Source organism: Cyprinus carpio, chromosome A5 (assembly GCF_018340385.1).
Source record: "Cyprinus carpio isolate SPL01 chromosome A5, ASM1834038v1, whole genome shotgun sequence".
Lineage (NCBI taxonomy): Eukaryota > Metazoa > Chordata > Actinopteri > Cypriniformes > Cyprinidae > Cyprinus > Cyprinus carpio.
In genome coordinates, this window is record NC_056576.1 from 22,623,562 (window position 1) to 22,641,272 (window position 17,711).

At 38.7% G+C, this 17,711-nt stretch overlaps 2 protein-coding genes and 1 long non-coding RNA gene across 4 annotated transcripts in view; all 3 read right to left on the minus strand.

Moving 5' to 3' along the window:
- The window catches only part of LOC109080782 (BMP-2-inducible protein kinase-like), a 33,443-nt gene extending 29,344 nt beyond the window's left edge, over positions 1-4,099 (minus strand). For both annotated transcript variants that reach the window (XM_042756544.1, XM_042756543.1), the window contains exon 1: positions 3,204-4,099. In XM_042756544.1, coding sequence (XP_042612478.1) covers positions 3,204-3,348 — 145 coding nt within the window. In that variant the 5' untranslated portion in view covers positions 3,349-4,099. The remainder of the gene's footprint in view (positions 1-3,203) is intronic.
- Positions 4,100-6,534: 2,435 nt separating this feature from the next.
- On the minus strand, positions 6,535-7,577 carry LOC109080790. Its single transcript, XR_006158176.1, has 3 exons — positions 7,247-7,577; positions 7,086-7,144; positions 6,535-7,014 (listed from the first exon to the last, which is right to left on the minus strand). It is a non-coding gene; the product is annotated as an uncharacterized LOC109080790 (long non-coding RNA).
- A 920-nt stretch (positions 7,578-8,497) lies between these two features.
- Positions 8,498-17,711, minus strand: part of LOC109063207 (extracellular matrix organizing protein FRAS1-like) — an 83,097-nt gene continuing 73,883 nt past the window's right edge. Inside the window, exons 56-73 of the mRNA XM_042756548.1 lie at positions 17,380-17,540; positions 17,096-17,243; positions 16,807-17,012; positions 16,485-16,641; positions 16,061-16,261; positions 15,769-15,956; positions 14,961-15,236; positions 14,554-14,786; positions 14,109-14,269; positions 13,553-13,767; positions 13,283-13,433; positions 13,051-13,158; positions 12,360-12,519; positions 12,155-12,271; positions 11,810-11,976; positions 11,524-11,729; positions 10,451-10,597; positions 8,498-10,194 (exon numbers count right to left, since the gene is read on the minus strand). Of these exons, the coding sequence (XP_042612482.1) occupies positions 9,619-10,194; positions 10,451-10,597; positions 11,524-11,729; positions 11,810-11,976; positions 12,155-12,271; positions 12,360-12,519; positions 13,051-13,158; positions 13,283-13,433; positions 13,553-13,767; positions 14,109-14,269; positions 14,554-14,786; positions 14,961-15,236; positions 15,769-15,956; positions 16,061-16,261; positions 16,485-16,641; positions 16,807-17,012; positions 17,096-17,243; positions 17,380-17,540 (3,578 nt within the window). The 3' untranslated portion in view covers positions 8,498-9,618. The remainder of the gene's footprint in view (positions 10,195-10,450; positions 10,598-11,523; positions 11,730-11,809; positions 11,977-12,154; positions 12,272-12,359; positions 12,520-13,050; positions 13,159-13,282; positions 13,434-13,552; positions 13,768-14,108; positions 14,270-14,553; positions 14,787-14,960; positions 15,237-15,768; positions 15,957-16,060; positions 16,262-16,484; positions 16,642-16,806; positions 17,013-17,095; positions 17,244-17,379; positions 17,541-17,711) is intronic.

A 17,711-nucleotide genomic window follows, 5' to 3' on the forward strand; every position in this document is an offset into this window, starting at 1 on the left:
CATTACAAGACCCCTTTAAACTGATGAGAAAGAGACAAGGTCAAAGTTATTAATGTATCGGTGCACGTGACAAGTGAAGGCCAGAAAAATAAAACTGACAGGGACTGTCTATGCCAGTACTGATACTGAAAGTTGCCTATCCATATGACAAAACACACATGCACTCAATTCTGAGAAACTGGAAGGATAGTTTCCAATCAGTCAACACAACAGAGGCCATAACATCAACATAAAGAGACCAAAGCTGAAATGTCTGGGTACTGAACTGATAACTGAACTCTGCTTCACTAACGCCCTCAACTGTCAGTAGGATATACAGGCCCTATAGCGAGTAGTAAGGACGATAAGGAAAACAGAGTGGCTCTTAGCACAGTCATTCGCCCAGCACATGCTCAGTGAGTGGGTTGACACCTCTGCACACAATTCATTCAAGGTCAGACCAGTAATGGTCCAATCAAAAGTGCAGCAGAAAGTCCTTACATTAGGAACAGCTCTGAACCAGTCTGGTGTCAAATGACTCTAACAGATATTGTTTTAGTAAGAGATTAACGACCAAAGCAGATTCTGCCAGCCACATAATTAAGAAGTGAAACAAGGCAAAACACTCAAGTCATGACCGGTTTGTTGAAGAAAGCAGTCCTTACAGGGCTTGTTGATAGAAAGGTGAGCAGGTGGCCGACCGACCAACCATTAAGTGACCACACAAAGCATTCTGCATTTAACACACAGATGAAAATCAGCTGTTTTACTGCATTAAAGATTTAATTTCGGCACTGTATCAAAAGTAAAAGCAGCTAAATAATCTCATTATTTAACAATCACATATACAGGCTCTTTAAGCAGCACTGTAAAAGGGGCAAATGACGCCCTCCTATCCAGAATCGTAGTCCCTTGCCCAAATGCCAACCCACACTCTGCCAACACTACAGGGGCCAGATTTTGACGTTAAAATAGTACTGTCAGGATTTACTAAAGACACACAGTGAAGAATTAGCGCTGAAAAGGTGTGGACAGTTATTTTTACGCCTGACCTTATTGAATATGCTTTAGTTAAGAGTTTCCCTTTCAGACACACAATTTATGGGAGGAGAGTATTAAAATTAATCGATTTACTAATGTTTGCGCTCCTCAAATTACTGGTATTTGCTCCAAAAAAGCATGTCTTAAAGCAGACACTAATTTGCATTGCTCTTGGTAGGTTGTGTTGGTCATTATGGAAATGATCTGGTTGTGTCTGTGTTCTTTAATTTGCGCATTGTCAGTAAATCACACACAGAAATTCCACTCGCATTAGCGCTTTATTGGAATTGACCACTCACTCTAATTTCCCCCATTTAGTAATTCTGGCCCCAGATGTCTTTAATGAGCTGCTTGAAATAATTTATTGGAATAATAATAAGAATGCATGGTGGTCATCAGAGGGAAAAACAGTCACCAAACACAAAAGAAGCAACTTCCATCACAGGATGGTGTGCTGCACCTTTCAACAGGCGGTCAAACAACAACAACAACAGGGCCACAAACCACCTATCTATCACTCCAACAGCATGCAGATAATGTGAATGCGATTTTTCAACAAAAAAAAAAAATGAAAAATCATCATTTAGTAACATTTTGTTTCAGAATACCACTGTCTTTTTCCATACAATAAAATTTGTTCTGCCCAATATCTTCTGTTGTGTTCCATAGAAGAAATGAAGTGAAATTTAGAATGACATGGGGGTGAGTAAATTTTTATTCATGGGTGACCTATCCCTTTAAGACACTCAAATTAACGGTAGACATTCATAACTAAGCCAGGTTTGTTTGATTACAGCGAAATGGGTGTTTATTGTACCGAAAATAAATATGCCCATGCATGACACAAAATATACATTAAAAAAAAAGGCTATTTGGAGAACATTCACTAATGAGACACAGAGAATACACTTTGGGATTGTGGAGTTATTTTGTACAGGTAGACAAATTAAAAGGGATTAGATCACCCAAAAAGGAAAAACCTGTCATCATTTAATCACCTTTATGTTGTTTCAAACATAACTTACTTTCTTCTGTGGAACATAAAATCAGATATTTTGAGAAATGTCTCAGGGTGTTTTTAGTTCATACACTGGAAGTCAATGGTCACCAAAACCATTTAGTTACCAACACTCTTCATTACCTTCAATACCTACCAACAAACCTTCCGTTGCGTTTCACAGAAGAAAGAAAAGAGAAGTTCAGGTCTGTAACCACATGAGGGTGAGTAAATGATGAGAGAATGTAAAAAATGAATAAAACAACCCAGTGGAAATTAAGAATAAAAGCACTTTTCAAACTCAACAGTTGTTTGTGAGGGTGAACTTCTGCACCAATGGCAAATTATATAATTGTGTCCAGTCAGCAAGTTTGGAGTTGCCAAGTTGCTGTTAACTCACAGAACTGACAACACTTGCATGGGATACAAACACTCTAGTATTTGTATTACAGTCGCATTTCATGACAGAACTGTGAGAATGATCAAGCATTTTAGATGACGCTGAGCAAAACAATACACTAAAACACAGTAAACACTACGACGTACTGAAATGATCCCTTGAAAATTCTAATAAACAAAATGTGCATCAACTAAGCAAGTTAGGAATTTCCCTATAATATCTATAACTGTTTGGGAGAAATAATCAAGACATCAAGCTACTCAAATCGTAACTTAAAAATAAAAATAAACTGTGGCATGTAGGATTGTAGGGCAGTAAAACAACTGGGTGTTTGAAAAGGGCCTGAGTTTTCATGAACTCTTGTGCTTAAAGTTCAGCAAGGACAAGATGAAAGATACCGACCAGTTGTGCAGTGACAAACAAGAACTCAAGATTTGGGTCAGTCCACACTTCCTGATCTAAAACCATGTGATCACTCTCAGTGACAAAGGCAAAAATGACCTCAGATTATATGGAAGCCTCATCTCTCTATGAATTTATGGGAAGGGCAAGCACAAAGCTAGTTCCTTTTTTCATGGCAAGGAGCAACATCACTGTTAGAACCTATAGCAGTTATATGGCTAGGTGCAACCTGTAGTAAACAGACTGTTTACCTTGATATATCCTTCCTGAACTGCTTATGGCTCTATGAAACAGATACCTGAGGGATTTGGGGAGGCTCTTATAAAATTCACCACTAAGTTTTGCCACCTCGTTATTATTGGCCCAAAGAAATGGATCCGTTACCTTCAGCGATTAGCTCTTCCACCGTCACTTGGTATCGACCGACAGCAAACACCTTCCCGATATAGTTGCTGCTTCCAGTGCCAGATCCAGACCCACCCCCGAGACTTCCGCTCTCTGACTTCGGCATCCGCGAAAACTTCTTCATTCTTGCCTCTTGTGTTCCCGGTTTCCCCAAACGGACAGTTCCAAACAAGCTTAAGACGCTCAAAAATCCAACCTGCTCATTTCCGCTCTTTTGTCCAGCATGCTGAGAGAGCTGCTCTCCCGAGATGCGCCAGGCACTTCAGTGCTCGGGGGACGCAGAAAGGCGTAGCTGAATGCTTCCTTATTTCTCCCAAAGCCCGATGAAGCAACTGCATAGAAGTAACCCGTCAAGGTAGCGTTTTGTCGTTAATAATGATAACACCACGAATGAGACCGTCCACACCGCTGTATGTTCAGGCCGACTCCAGTTTCGGCTGGCTAGCGAGCCTGTTCGGGCGCTGAAGAGACCATTCGCCTCGCTAGCTGGCTAACAACGGCGAAACGCCCTGTTTAGCCAAAGCATGCTTTTGTGTTCGGAGAAAAGCCGAAGTGATTGAAGTCCAGGTTATTTAAAAAACCACCGTGAACAACAAACAGGCAGAAAGTGGTGCCAGCGAAACTCTTAAACGATGACTGCTGCCACTTCCCCTTCGGATAGTTCAGTTAGCCAGCTCGCTAGCTGACTGGCTTCCTATCTGCTGGAAGAGGACCCGTGTATCATAGTAAAATGCACCGCTACAAAAAATAAACCAGAAGTCTTCCTAGCGGCCAAACGTTTCGGGTGATGCGCGAGCAGCGTCGGTTATTTTTTTGAAACTGCAGAGCGCTTCCTCGTGCTCTGGAAGTCCCCAGTCACACTGATAAAGTTCGAACTCTCGTGACTCGCCGTCGAATTGGTGGGAGGTTTGTTATTGCCCAATCCGCCTGTCTGACAACCTAACTTTGGTTTTGTCCGATTCCTTCCCATTGTCATGATTGGTGTGAGCGAGATGCGTCCTGTGGATACTCTTCTCTGATGGGATGAAACGGATGACTGTCTCTCAGCGTTTTGTTTAGTAGTTTGCTTGATAAAGATCTTAACCAACGTGTTGTTAGTCAGTTGAAAGAAGTGAATGGATTGTTTGGGAGTGTGGGATGCTTATAAAAGTGCAACTGGCACGTTCCACGAATACTGCACACCTTCGTGTCCCATGGTTTTTAAGCATCAGAGGCATGAATCCAATGTTTCTGTTGTGAAAATTATTGGATAAACTGTTTAACATAACATTAACTTGAAAAGTAACGTGCCTTTAAAATTGGGATTAAACAGACTAATAAAATAATTTTATTACTTATATATATATATATATATATATATATATATATATATATATATATATATATATATATATATATATTACAATAGTGTAACATTCTGTTTATTTTATTTATGTGCTGTTTAAAGGGTTCATTATGTGGACCCTTTGTACAGCATGGTAGGGTGACCTAATCAATCTTATTACATTTTCTATATTAATAAAGTGTGGTGTTGATATTAAGTTCAACCACACAACAATAAAAATATAAAATAATATCTACAAGCCATCATTTGCCAGTCTCTACTGATGTTATTTAATCATTATTTTATTTACTGATGTTATTAATTTTTGTTGTTATTTGCTAGTGTTAATAATTTTCAACCGTTACCTTTTTAATTTGGGATTTTCCTTTTTGAATTCTACATGTACCTTGCAATAAATTTCAAACATGACACTCATAGTTTAATTTATGTGCAATCAGGACACTGATTCAGCAGATATGTTAACAGAGATGACATCAGATTGAGACAGTGACAGTCATGTGATATTAACCAGTCTGGGCAGACAGACAACCCAAGACGCTCTGAGGGTCCTCAGGTACGTCTGCTTTTCCATTCATGAAAATTTCCTGCCCTCTAATGGTCAAACACTGCAAAATGAGCAGGTGCCTACTTATCCCAGGAAATAAGTGTAGATATTGGCTATGTAAGTGTGTATCAATGTAATTCAACATATGAAAAATGACTAACTTATGCTCAGTTAATTGCAGAACATGCGCAAGAAAATCATGACCTGTTTAAATTGTGATATCCAGAAAAGAAAAACATCAAGGGCTGTAAAAGCAATACTTTTACTAATGTGACAGATATTTGATAATAGCTGCAGATGTAGGTTGATGGAGAAATAGAGGACCGAACTGGAGTCTGGAATTATTACATGGGATTAATGAGGATCTTCTGTTCCGTCAAGCACTTCTCCACCTCAATACATATCAACTCCCCTGACTGTGCAGTTTCATCAGCAGCAGCTCCCTACACAGATGACTCAACACTGTGTATATCAAAAGAATGCCCAGATATCTTGGTTATCTTTATCATAATGTGTGAAGTTATGATTTGTTCAACTCTTTGTATTTTTGAAGTATTGTTTTTTATTTTTTTTAATTTTATTGTGTTGTGTGAAGTTATGATTTTAACACTTTTGTGGAGCTGTGTGTGTGCACTTGGATGGTTTTATGCAGAGCACTTTTATCATATTTTACCAATTAAAAGTAGAACGGAATCTATTGTCATACACTTTTGGAGCTGTGTTTTTTTTTTTATTATTTAAAATAGAATCTATTGTCATATTTATTAAATTAACCCAGGTTCAATTTTTATTTTATTTTTTTAACCAAAAGTAAGGTACCTGTAGGTCTACACTGCTGGAATGTGTGTTTAAAATTTTATATGTAATGTTAAATGGCTCAAGCAGGAACCATATGGACAGAGTAAAGGCTTTTTAGAAGGTGAAAATGAAAGCAAAAAGGCTACTGGAGTCTCACAGACTCAGTATGTTTTTCTTGATGATATTTACGTCTGGCAAACTGCCATCATACGGAGATAATTAAAGTGTGGCAGGTAAATTCAATTAAATGACAGAGGCAGAAACAGACATGGAAAGAACAGATTGACATTTAGGCCAATGTTTGAGAAATCAATAAGTGGTATTTTACTATATTATTTTGCTCAGACAACATGTAAAAACACAAGGGCAAAATGACAAAAAGGTAAAATGCAGAAATATATTTTTAATTTGAATAAACTAATTGAAATGCAGGAATATTCATTGTAATTTCATTATTGTTTTTAATATTCATGATTTATCAGAATTGCAACATAGCAGTTTTCTTTATCATGTTGTCTATTAGCTTTTTTACTTGCCATTAAAGCCCTATGAGTAATTAAGCTTTAAAAAAATCTATTAAATTTACATTTATTCATTTAGCAGACGTTGGATTGACCCTCTGCGTAATAACTAAACAAGACATCTTTAGTAGCATTTCTGGGTTAGTCTTCTCCTCCACAAATCATCTTCAAGCAATAACCATAGTTGCCAGACACGTCAGAATGAAATAAAAATGAGCAAAGTCACTTATCATAACATAAAATACAAAACTCTTAGTCATCATCAAAAATTTGTTTCATTTGCATGGAATATAGTGACACGAATGAGAAAAGAGTGTTTTGGCCATGAAGAATGGACTTGATGGCATGATTAAACTAATAAACCAGAGGATCAGGGAGTGATGTACTACTGGCCTCAAGCATGATTTAAAGAATATTACCAGATGGCCTGAACCCGTGCTACAGTGTTTACATCAGTGGAGAATACTTACTCTTATTTTCTTGAGTGAATTCTGATAGAGCTTCAGCTCTGATGTCCAGCATGTCAGTCTCTCCACAGCTGACCATTACTCTGGTCAGAGTGGTTTCATCTGTACCTGCTCCCTGCAGGTTCACAAATAAATATCAGTTTTGGACAAAATCAGTGACAGACAATAAAGAGTTTCTATCTGTACCTTCATGCTTTTGTAGACTTTTTCATCAAAGTATGCAGGAGTACTCATCACACACTTTACTAAAAGAAAAAAAGTGTGTTTGATTACAAAATGTAGAAGTAAATCATTTTAAGGGATTTTTGTGTGTATTTGCATTTTAGAATGTATAAAGTTGGCAGTACCAATGGCAACCAGCAGTTCCTCCAGATACTCCTTCTCAATGCTCTTCTGCAAATTCTTGCCACTGATGTTTTTATATTCCAATATTACTGTAACAGGACATGCCAAATTATACTCAAAACACATGCCATTTCAGTTCCTATGCGAAACGTTTGTGTTTATTTGGATGATTAAGTTGGTAATTTGTCTCAGGTGAGGGATGCTCCTTTTACAGAGGATCTCAATGAACTTGGACTCATCAGTTCCCAGTTTCTTCTCGCCTGCATGATAGAGAGCCTATGGAGGAAACAGAAAACTTGTAGATGCTCACATCTAATCATATAAATAACATATTCTTTGATACAGCCTTATAAAATGAGTTTAGAGAGCCTATGGAGGAAACAGAAAACTTGTAGATGCTCACATCTAATCATATATCCCTCACACCCTTATAATGAGTGAGAAATATCATTCATTTCCAGAGCTCCCTTTATTACTATAGACTGCCATACATGTGTATTTAATCATCCTAAGCAAGCAGAAGGATGGGTTTGCCAAAATCCCCTGAAACTGCATCCGTGCCACAAGGATGCGCTGTTTTTCTACATGTATTTAGCTTTAATTTAAAAGAAAAACCGCGCATATCCTTGTGGCGCAGATGATAGAGAAGAGCATACGCAGCATACGTTTGATATGGAGAGACACAGAGGAGACTGTTGACAAAGGAATTGTTGAATAAAGTTCATTATTTTTGTTTTTTCAGCCTTATAAAATGAGTTAAATGTCGCTTCATATAACCCAGATTGCACGTCTGATGGCAGATGGAGTATTCTGACGATGACTTTCACACCTTTTATGGACCTTGACACTGTTATTTACTTGGCAGTCTATGGGACAGTCACAGGCCTCCAGGTTTTCATCCAAAATATCTGAAATTGTGTTCCGAAGACGAACAGCGCTTTTACAGGTTTTCAAAATCAAAAATAAACAATTTTTGTCAAAGGCTGTTGTAATATCACTGAATCGACTGCAGTAATCAGTTTAAAGCACTTCTCTGCCTTTAAAATGTTCTGGTATTCAATTGTAAACCCAAAGCACGAGTTAAGTTAATTAAACGAACATTTATAATTAGCACTCATTAATAACTAGTACCTACGGTTTTTGTATACTTTTAAAAGTCTTTACTCTTACCTTCGTGATACAAAGTAATAGACAATGTGTTTATTTCACCTCACATACATTAAATTTGAACAAAGTGTGCCACGCATTAGGAATTGGTTTATTCATTTTATTGCTAGAAAGGCACAAGTACAGGCATCATGTTATTTTACCATAAATGATAGCACCAAAATCTGATCATTTTCTGTTTGATAGGCACTCACTCAGACACTTAGACTGATCATGAAGTAATAATCGTAGCTTTTTCCACCCTACACACAGTGCTTTAAAGATTCTGGATATTCTTGATCAAATCAGCACCATGTAACAACATTACAGAACATCTGAGTAAATAAATGATAGAAACTATTGTGCCTTACTTAATACATGATGTGACATTAATACAAGACTAAATAATGCAGGATAACATGAGGTGGATAATCGTAAAAATATCCATGTGAAGATTTTTGGTAGTGTTTGGTTATATCAGTACAGACAGCAGTCATATAAAACAAAATTACATTTTGTTCGGTGTTGTAAAATAATAGAGGCTACAGCATTTCAATGGAGTCAGCAGAGTGATAAATCAATAGTGGTTATCTAATCTATGATCTATTTTCATACAATATCTCATTCCCCATTGACATGTACCAAAGGCTTATATGAACTAACAAATGCATCACTTTGGGCAGTCTATTTGGATTTGGAATTAAATAAATCGCACTTGACAAATATCAGCATGGCACACCGGTGATCAGGCCAAAAGTAAATGACACAATGAGGCAGAGCACTAAAAGCCAAATTAAAATACAGGGATGACCATGTCATCCAATAATTGCACTTAATAAACGTATTTACATCACTCACCCTGTCCAACGTGTTGGCACTCATCCTTCCTTTAATACTTTTTTATGTTTTTTTACTGACATGGCAAAACATCAGGTGCGGCAATATTAACTCTCCATCCTTTTAAACAAAGTGGCTGAGCTACCACTGAGCCATTATATGATTCTTAGACAGAGCTATGATTTAAAACTGAGATTTGAAACATAAGATCTGATGACACCATTATGTGTTGTTCACTAATGTTTGAGGTAGCTCAGTTGTGAAATGATTTACAATGCATAGCTGGCAAGCATACTTTCCCTTTTATCCTCGTGGTCATACAAAAATACATTAACGTCATTACAAATATTCATAGAAAATGTTTATTTTTCTCTTTTAATACTCTATAGGGTCAGACTTCAGTGCCGTCATTCAGATTGTTGTGTAGTTTGACCTCCAAATTGACCTGTTTGACCTTGACCCCATTGATCTTGTAGGTCTCTGGGTTCTTGTTGAGGACATTGACATTTCTTACAGAGCAGTGCTTGCTGTTGAGGTTTTTCTCCAGACGTTCTATACAGACCTCCACCTTTGTGTTCAGAGGATAATCCTCCACTGCCTTCGTAGGCCTCTTTTGTACAACCCTACGGCACTTTCTGACCATGAAGCAGAAGGCTAGAAGGACCAGGAGAAGTAGGACGATGGCTGCCATGCCACCACCAATGGATCCTCCCAACTGGGGATTAAAGGTGCCCGATGGTTCCACCTCAAGCTTCAAGGTCTTCATGTTGGTGCCATTCTTTACCTGGTCACCTTCATTGTCGTAGATTAGGGATTCATCCAGCATTAGACGACCTGAGCGGTCCACCAGATCTCGGCGACTTCGCTTGAGCTCATAGGTCACTGAGCGCTGGATTCTAGGAGCAGATATGGACTCCGGTCCAATAACGTAGATGACCTGGAGGTACCACTGGTGCCCTGCTTCAACCTATAAAAGAGCAAATGCAAATATGATTATAACCCCAATAAAAAAGAACCCTTTTAATCTTGTCCTTTAGCCCAGTTCCCTATAGTCATGGCACACTGTCAGCCTGGCATCTTTTCCTAAACAAACACATCAAGGCGCTTCCCTGAAGGGTACAACTTAATAGCTTCTGCTTTGACATTTGCCAGGATTTCTAGTATGTGTCAAAGAGAAGGTCTGTTTAACAACTTGACTTTTGGTGAATCTTGCAGCCACTGACCTTATAAAGGGCATCCACCTTCATTGTGAAACCATCTACACCTGGCATCGCAGACAAGGACTGGAGATCAGGAATGTCGGATGCAAAGTTGGCTTCAAATGGAACATCATGGAAGAAGCGGTCACAGACATCAGGCTGCTTCCGGTCCTATGTGATACATTATTTACAATTATTACACCGCTCTCTGGAATACTTCATTCTGATTGGTCAATCAGCATCCTGTGATCTATTATTTGTACTGAATTTGTGCTATATTTGTACTGTAAATGACCTCAGAGCACTCCAGTGATAATATTATTGTAATACTGATGGCGTGTTTGTCATAGTCAACTGTCTTTCTCATAGGAAGCTTTAAGATTATATACGCCACTGTTCAAAAGTTTGGAGTCAATACAAATTTATAACAAAATAACAATAAAATAACAAAACATTTCTATTTCAAATAAATGCTGGTCTTCTGAACTTTCTGTTCATTAAAAATTATACCGAAAAAAATGTATCATAGTTTCCAAAAAATATTAAGCAGCACAACTGTTTTCAGCATTGAGATTAATAAAAAATGTTTCCTGAGTGCCAAAATCAGCATATTAGAATGATTTCTGAAGGATTATGTAACACTGAAGACTGGAGTAATGGTGCTGAAAATTCAGCTTTGTCATCAAAGAAATAGCATTTTAAAATCTATTAAATTGTGGTAATATTTCAGAATATCACTGTTTTGTCTGTGTTTTTTTGATCAGCCTTCTTGAGCATGAGTGACATCTGTCAAAAACAAACAAATTAAAAAAAAAATCATATAAATGACAAACCTTTGAAAGGTAGTGTATATTTGAAATTCTTTAGTCAAAATGGATGAATGTACAGCATCTCTTACTTATCAACTAATTACTTACATCATTTTCATTGCATCTTTAAAGTTCTCTGCTGTCAAATCATTAGAGTTGTCAGTCTCAATATTAGTTCCAAGATATACAAAAACAGTGTGATCTTCAAAAAACCCCTTGAAAATTTCCATCCACGGAAGTGTATCAGTTAAAATTTACCAAACCAAATAAACTGGTCTGGACACCTACCAGAAGCAGGAACCTGTGTTTGAGGTGCTTGTTCGGTTGAATGCAGCCATACTGAGGGCCTTCGTTATACAGGGTGCCTGTGGGGTCGAAGAAGGGTACATAGCCATCCCGCCCTGTACACAAATATACTTTCTCCAGCTGCAGCTTGTAGGCCCTATTCAAGTTCTGCTCGGGATTCCACAGCACTCTGCCATACAGTGTTTGACCTGCATAATATCAAACAATGAATAAATGAAAGCATAATAGTTGAGGTAGCTCACGGTCTTCAATACTTTGATCATTTTACCCATCGAAAAGGCTCCTTTATAGTCCATCTCAGCAACAGACATGTCTGCAAGAGCAGGATCCATTAGAAAGACTTTTTCATTATTACAAAGCTGGAACTCAGTATTCAGGGAGTAGACTACAGGAACAGGGCGGTTCGTCTGCTGGAAGGCGATGGGGAGCAGGAATCTATCAATTGAAACAGAGTATTACAAGCCCTTGCATGTTGTTGAATATTCTTGTTGACTCACACAAATAGTCTATTATTCAACCCTGCTGGCTCTGCTCAGCAAAAGGTCTCCAACACAAAAAGGCCAGTTAAGTGTCCTCAAGGAGTTTTCAATGGAAAAGCACCATGGTGACATACTTCTCTGGAGCATGGGCCGTGCAGGAAAGAGGCTTATCCCCAGAGTCGACCCATGCCTGGGTTGGCTGTACTGTGCAGGGGATGAGGAAGACTGTGTACTCCCCAGAGTAGTCTTTCCTAGAGCACAACAGAAAGCACACGGTCAGCGGCATTAAGATGGATACACTTCACTGTGATTCACTATGAGAGCATTAGACTTACTTACCTGCTGTAAGAGCTTGTGGCTCTCCAGAGCTGGTAGGGTGAATCAAAGGACTGTGCGCTCCACATCAGCTGCAGGTCAAATTCAATGCCTCCCAAGTGATCTGGAGCCATCAGATGAGATTTCTGTCCAGGGAGGGTGTGGTGTTCAGGGACAAATTGACCTAGAGGGGGAGGAAAGTTTCATCTTGCTTAGTTGGGGATGTTTGACTGATTGCACAGACACTATTGGAAGACAGCTGAACTGATGATGACATCACTGAATCATCAATGAACTGACTTTAGCTGAAAATGACTCTTTGTTATTGTCCTCTTGCATGATTGACAAACTACTTTGACACTGTAAAGCTTCTTTGACACAATCAGTATCGTATAAAGCACTATATAAATAAAGGTGACTGACCTATTAAAGGTTATTTACCTTTTTGATTCACACTAAGCTATTATGCACTTTTTATTTTTTTAATTGATTGTGCAGCTGCATTTATTTATTCATTTCAATTTAACATTAACAAATCTTAACGAACCCCTTGCAGTTCCTACATGGACCCTTGTTTGGGAAATCCTGTTCTAATGCAATGACATTCATTCATTTTTTAATGGTAAATAGTGTCCAAATACAATCCAGGTAAAAACATCAGGTTCATAAAAAAATGAAATGAAAACAAACTGCTAAAAAAACAGAAGTTACAGACCTCTGAACTTGGCGTGGGTTTTGAACTCAATCACCATTCGTCCATCCTCTCTAATGAAGATCCGAATGATCTGTAATCTAGCTGACAGTACGCTGTCTGTCTGGATGCCTAGAGTAATGTTCATAAGCAATCAGTTAACATCAGCTATGACATGAACACAGCAAGGTGATGACAGCAGTTTGTGCCTGAGTATGTCCATTGGCTTTGGGGCTGGCGATGAAGCAACATCTACCTGTTCTCCACAAGACCGTGTCATAGAAGAAGGAGAACTCCATCTCTGTGTGGTGCTCTAGGGAGGCCCATCCACGAGGAGCCGTCACATAAATATAGGACACGTAGAGCGGCACCTGCACCGTCAGGAACGACTGAGCCGAGTCTCTGACCTGAAAAAATGCAGCCACACACTCATTTGAATTGCTGTATGGACTAAATCTGATTTTGTCTAGACGAGAATATTTATATATCATTTGTGGTGGGATACAAGTCATGTCTTCACACAAACCTGAAAGTCAGCAGTTACTGATCCTCCACAAACATCGATAAGCTCGGTCATGTCATAATACGCATCAAATGTCCATATGCAGCTCTTCAGATTGAGATGCTCGTATAGCCGGATGGTTCTGGGTTCTCGAACACTAGGGTTGAATTGGTATGGACGGTCATATCCGGGACCTAGGGATATGCTGTCATACGACACATCATCCAAGAAGCCAGTTTCTGGGGGAGAATTTACAACACATTTTCTGAGTTGAATGATTCAGAGTTATCTGCTATAAGCAAATAACTAATAATAACAACAAAGTGCAGTTAACTGTAAAACTAATTGCACTACAATCCAGTGTATTTATGTTTACAATACTACATTAAAATAATATCATATATACCACTTTGTGATATCAAGCAGCACAACAGACAGTTTTTATACAGCTAAAATAACCTTGCACATTAAAGTTAAAGATGGTCACACAGGCTTTTGTTGATAACAAGGTGGGTAAGATAGGTTTGTATTGGCTGTCCTTGCTTTGATCTGATCTGATCTAGTATGGGGTCTCTCTCACCAGAGATGCCATGCAGGTCTTTAAGTGTGACCAGGTTGGAGCAGACGTGCTGCTGACGGTAAATAGACTCAGAGAGCAGGAAGTGTAGGTTATGCAGAGGCATGGTGGACACCAATGGAAGCATTCCATCCTGATGAGGGATCTGCACTGAGATATGGATCCTGTTCAGAGAAAAATAAGTATTTCTCACTTTATAAAATGGTATTTTCTTCTTTTAAGTACTGAACATAGGCTGGGAAATGTGTTGTTTTGGATCTGCAGTTGTCTAAAAAGTTTATTTCTTGCTGTTCCTTCAAATGTATAAATTCATTTTGATCTTGCTTTGCCCAGAGGCCTATTAATGGCCAAATCCTGTTTCTCAAAACTCTACTGGGATCTGTCTGAATTAAAAGACTTCTACGTCTTTCTTTATGCAATCATTTGCTTACAAAAAGTCTCTTCTGACCTGTTTGGATGCTCTTTGTGTTTGACATCTAAATATTTTAGAGTGGCAATAAAGGACTGGGCCTGAAAGCCTCGAGCGGTTCCTGTGGTGACGGGGGTGTGGCATATTGATCCCTCAGTGCCAATAGTGACAATGTTGCTCCTCAGTGGAGTTCCTAGGTGCCCGGCTTTATCTCTGGCCTGAGCTACGCAACGCACATGGAAACGTCTGCTGAAATATATACTGTCCAGAACCTGTGGAGGAAAAGTGAAAATGCTTCCTGATCATATTACTTATGAATGTATTACATATGGCAAACCACATGGCTGATTGCAGTATGTGAGGTTTTAGTTATCAGCTGGATTAAAAACACTGGTCGGTAATATTCTATTTATGACAGACGATAACAATCTAAATATCAGACTAACCATGTGATTGACTGTTGTGTAAGGTGTGTTATCTGTCACTGTCTCAAAGGGTGATCGTGCTCCGCTGGTGTCTGTAGGAGTTGCAACCTCCCAGCTGAAGTGGACGGAGGTCTGGTTGATGCCAGCCTCCTCACAGCGTTCTCTCATGACTGAGTATTTGGGGTAATGGGGGTCACAGGGAGTCACACAGACCAGAGGATATCCAGGAGATGGAGATTTCTTACTGCCCTCTTTAGTGACCTCCTGGACATAGTCATAGTCTGACAGAGACACCACCTGTGAGGAGAGTCCACATGAAACCAAACTTGATTCAAAATCAAAAGAGGGTTGTGTGATCTTACAGTTCTCATTTAATAGGATCTTTATTCATTTAGTACAATTGACTGGTAAAAACTTTTGCAATGTGCATGTAATGATTTTACTTGTTTGTCACAATAACGTAGTCCAAATTATAAACACTTTCATTAGAATTTGGTTTGTATTTGTTATTATTTTTATTTTTTTTTTTTATAAAAAACGTTAATTTTTTTAATTGAGGATTGATTGGAGTAATCTATTCTGTGATTTAAGCTTTGCCAACGGAGGAATAAATTAAATGTTATAATATATAAAATATTATACACATTTTTTTAGTAACATTTAACAATATTACTGGTTTTACAATTTAATTAATAATGCATTAATTAATAATGTTTTTTTTTATTAATAATGCAATAAGATGCAATTAAAATTTTTAATCAGCTCACAAGTATTCAGATTTTGACATACTAAATGTCAGTCGCCCAAGCCTCTACTGTACAACTCTTACAATGGGTGGGGCTGGAAGGATGAGACTTCCTGCAGCTTCCTGATCTAGGATGGTGACTGTTGCCATGGTGATCTCTCCAAGCACCGCTTCAACAGGGTCATCTGGACCAAGGACCAATGAGAAAGATTCATGCCACTCTCTATCTTCATTGGACAGGATCTCTACCTTAAACAGGATGTGGTCCACACCTGCAGAACAACAGAATTACAACAGAATTATCACAGATTAGAATAAACGTATAGTCTTAAAATTAAAAAAGGAGGAAAAGTGCTAAATAAATAAATATATTTACCAGGGCTGAACTTAAGGACTCGACTCTTGGGGTTATAGTCTACACCGGACTGGGCTGATCCATCCCTTGTGCTGCATCGGATCTTGGATGTGCGGTCAAGGTCTCCTTTACGGATCACCTTGATATTCAAAACCTCGATTCCATCTGGACCAGGGGGCTCACGAACTTGGTATGAGGCTTGTTCAAACTCGATCGTAGGTGCTGAAAAGCATGATGTGCACTTTTACATTTTACATTTATGAATTTGGCAGACACTTTTATGGTAAGCAACCTACAGTGCATTCAGGCTATACATTTTTATCAGTAAATGCACACACTGGGAATAAAACCCATGGCTTGATGTTGCAAGAGCCTTGCTCTACTAGAGCTTTCTATAAAAATTTGAATTTTGTATTGTGTGTCAAGCAACAAGCTAACTACTGACCATCTTCATCATTTGTGATGGTCACAGTCACAATGTCGTTGACTCCAATCATTGCTCCAATCCAGTGGTCACCCTGTGGGCTTCCAAGGTGGACCTGGAACTCCTCTTCAGGCTCAAACACAGAGTCATCTTGGATCAATATGGTACAATTCTTCACCTGCCAATCAGAACCAAGAGGCTTTCAAATTCTTTGTCTAGCATTGTCTGTAAACTACTAAAAAACAGAGGCCATATGAAAACAATACCACATGTTAAAATGACTAAATTCACAGAATGTTGGTGAAGTGATTATGAATGAATCAGTGACAAAAAGAAGCCATACCTTTTCCCCTTTCCGGAAGGTGATTCTGGAATCATCAGCATTTCTCCTCTCCTCAAAGTCATCATTCACCACAGCAGACATTGTGCGTGTGAAGCAACGGACAGAAGACTTATAGGACAGATCTCCTGTCCTAAAAATTGGGATGTGCAGGACACCATCTTTTTCCTTCACCGTATACGCCAGCTTTTCAAACTGCATGCTAGGTACTGTAAGAAGAAAGCATTGACTCCATAAGCATGTTTATATGATGTTATTGGACGTTACGACTGTGATGGACAAGTAAACGCACTGTCTTGGGAGGTGTCAGTGATGTAGACAGAGGCTTCATATGGTTCAGTCAGGACCGCTCCGTTGGGAGAACTAAGAAACACAACAAAGGATTCTTTCCCTTCGATTGTTGGGTTCTGAATGTCATCCATTATGGTCAAACTACATGTCTAGGAAAGAGTAAACAAATGATAAAAGTGGTTTTGGTGGAAAAATTCTTACTTAGATTTCTTACTTGATTTTTTGAAATGAAGCCTGTAAACACCAATCGTCTTACAGAATGTCAAAACAGTCTAGTTTCATTACCTCCTCGGTCTTGCCTGGTCTAAACTCCACCTTTTTGGAGCTCGGGATGTAGTCAACGCTGGGCGTGGCCGAATCTTGTTCAGCAGGACGTGTGGCACACCACACAGAGGTTACTGAGGAAAGGTCACTGCCCTGCCGCAGAACAGGGATTTCAATGGTGCCTGTGGGACAATATTTCAGACTATCAATATCGCATATAAGTATTGGACAGATTACAAAATACACTACTGTTCAAAAATTTAAGGTTAGTTATATTATCTTTTTTAAAAAGAAATTAATACATTTTTATCGAGCAAGGATACATTGATCAAATGTGACATTAAAGACATTTA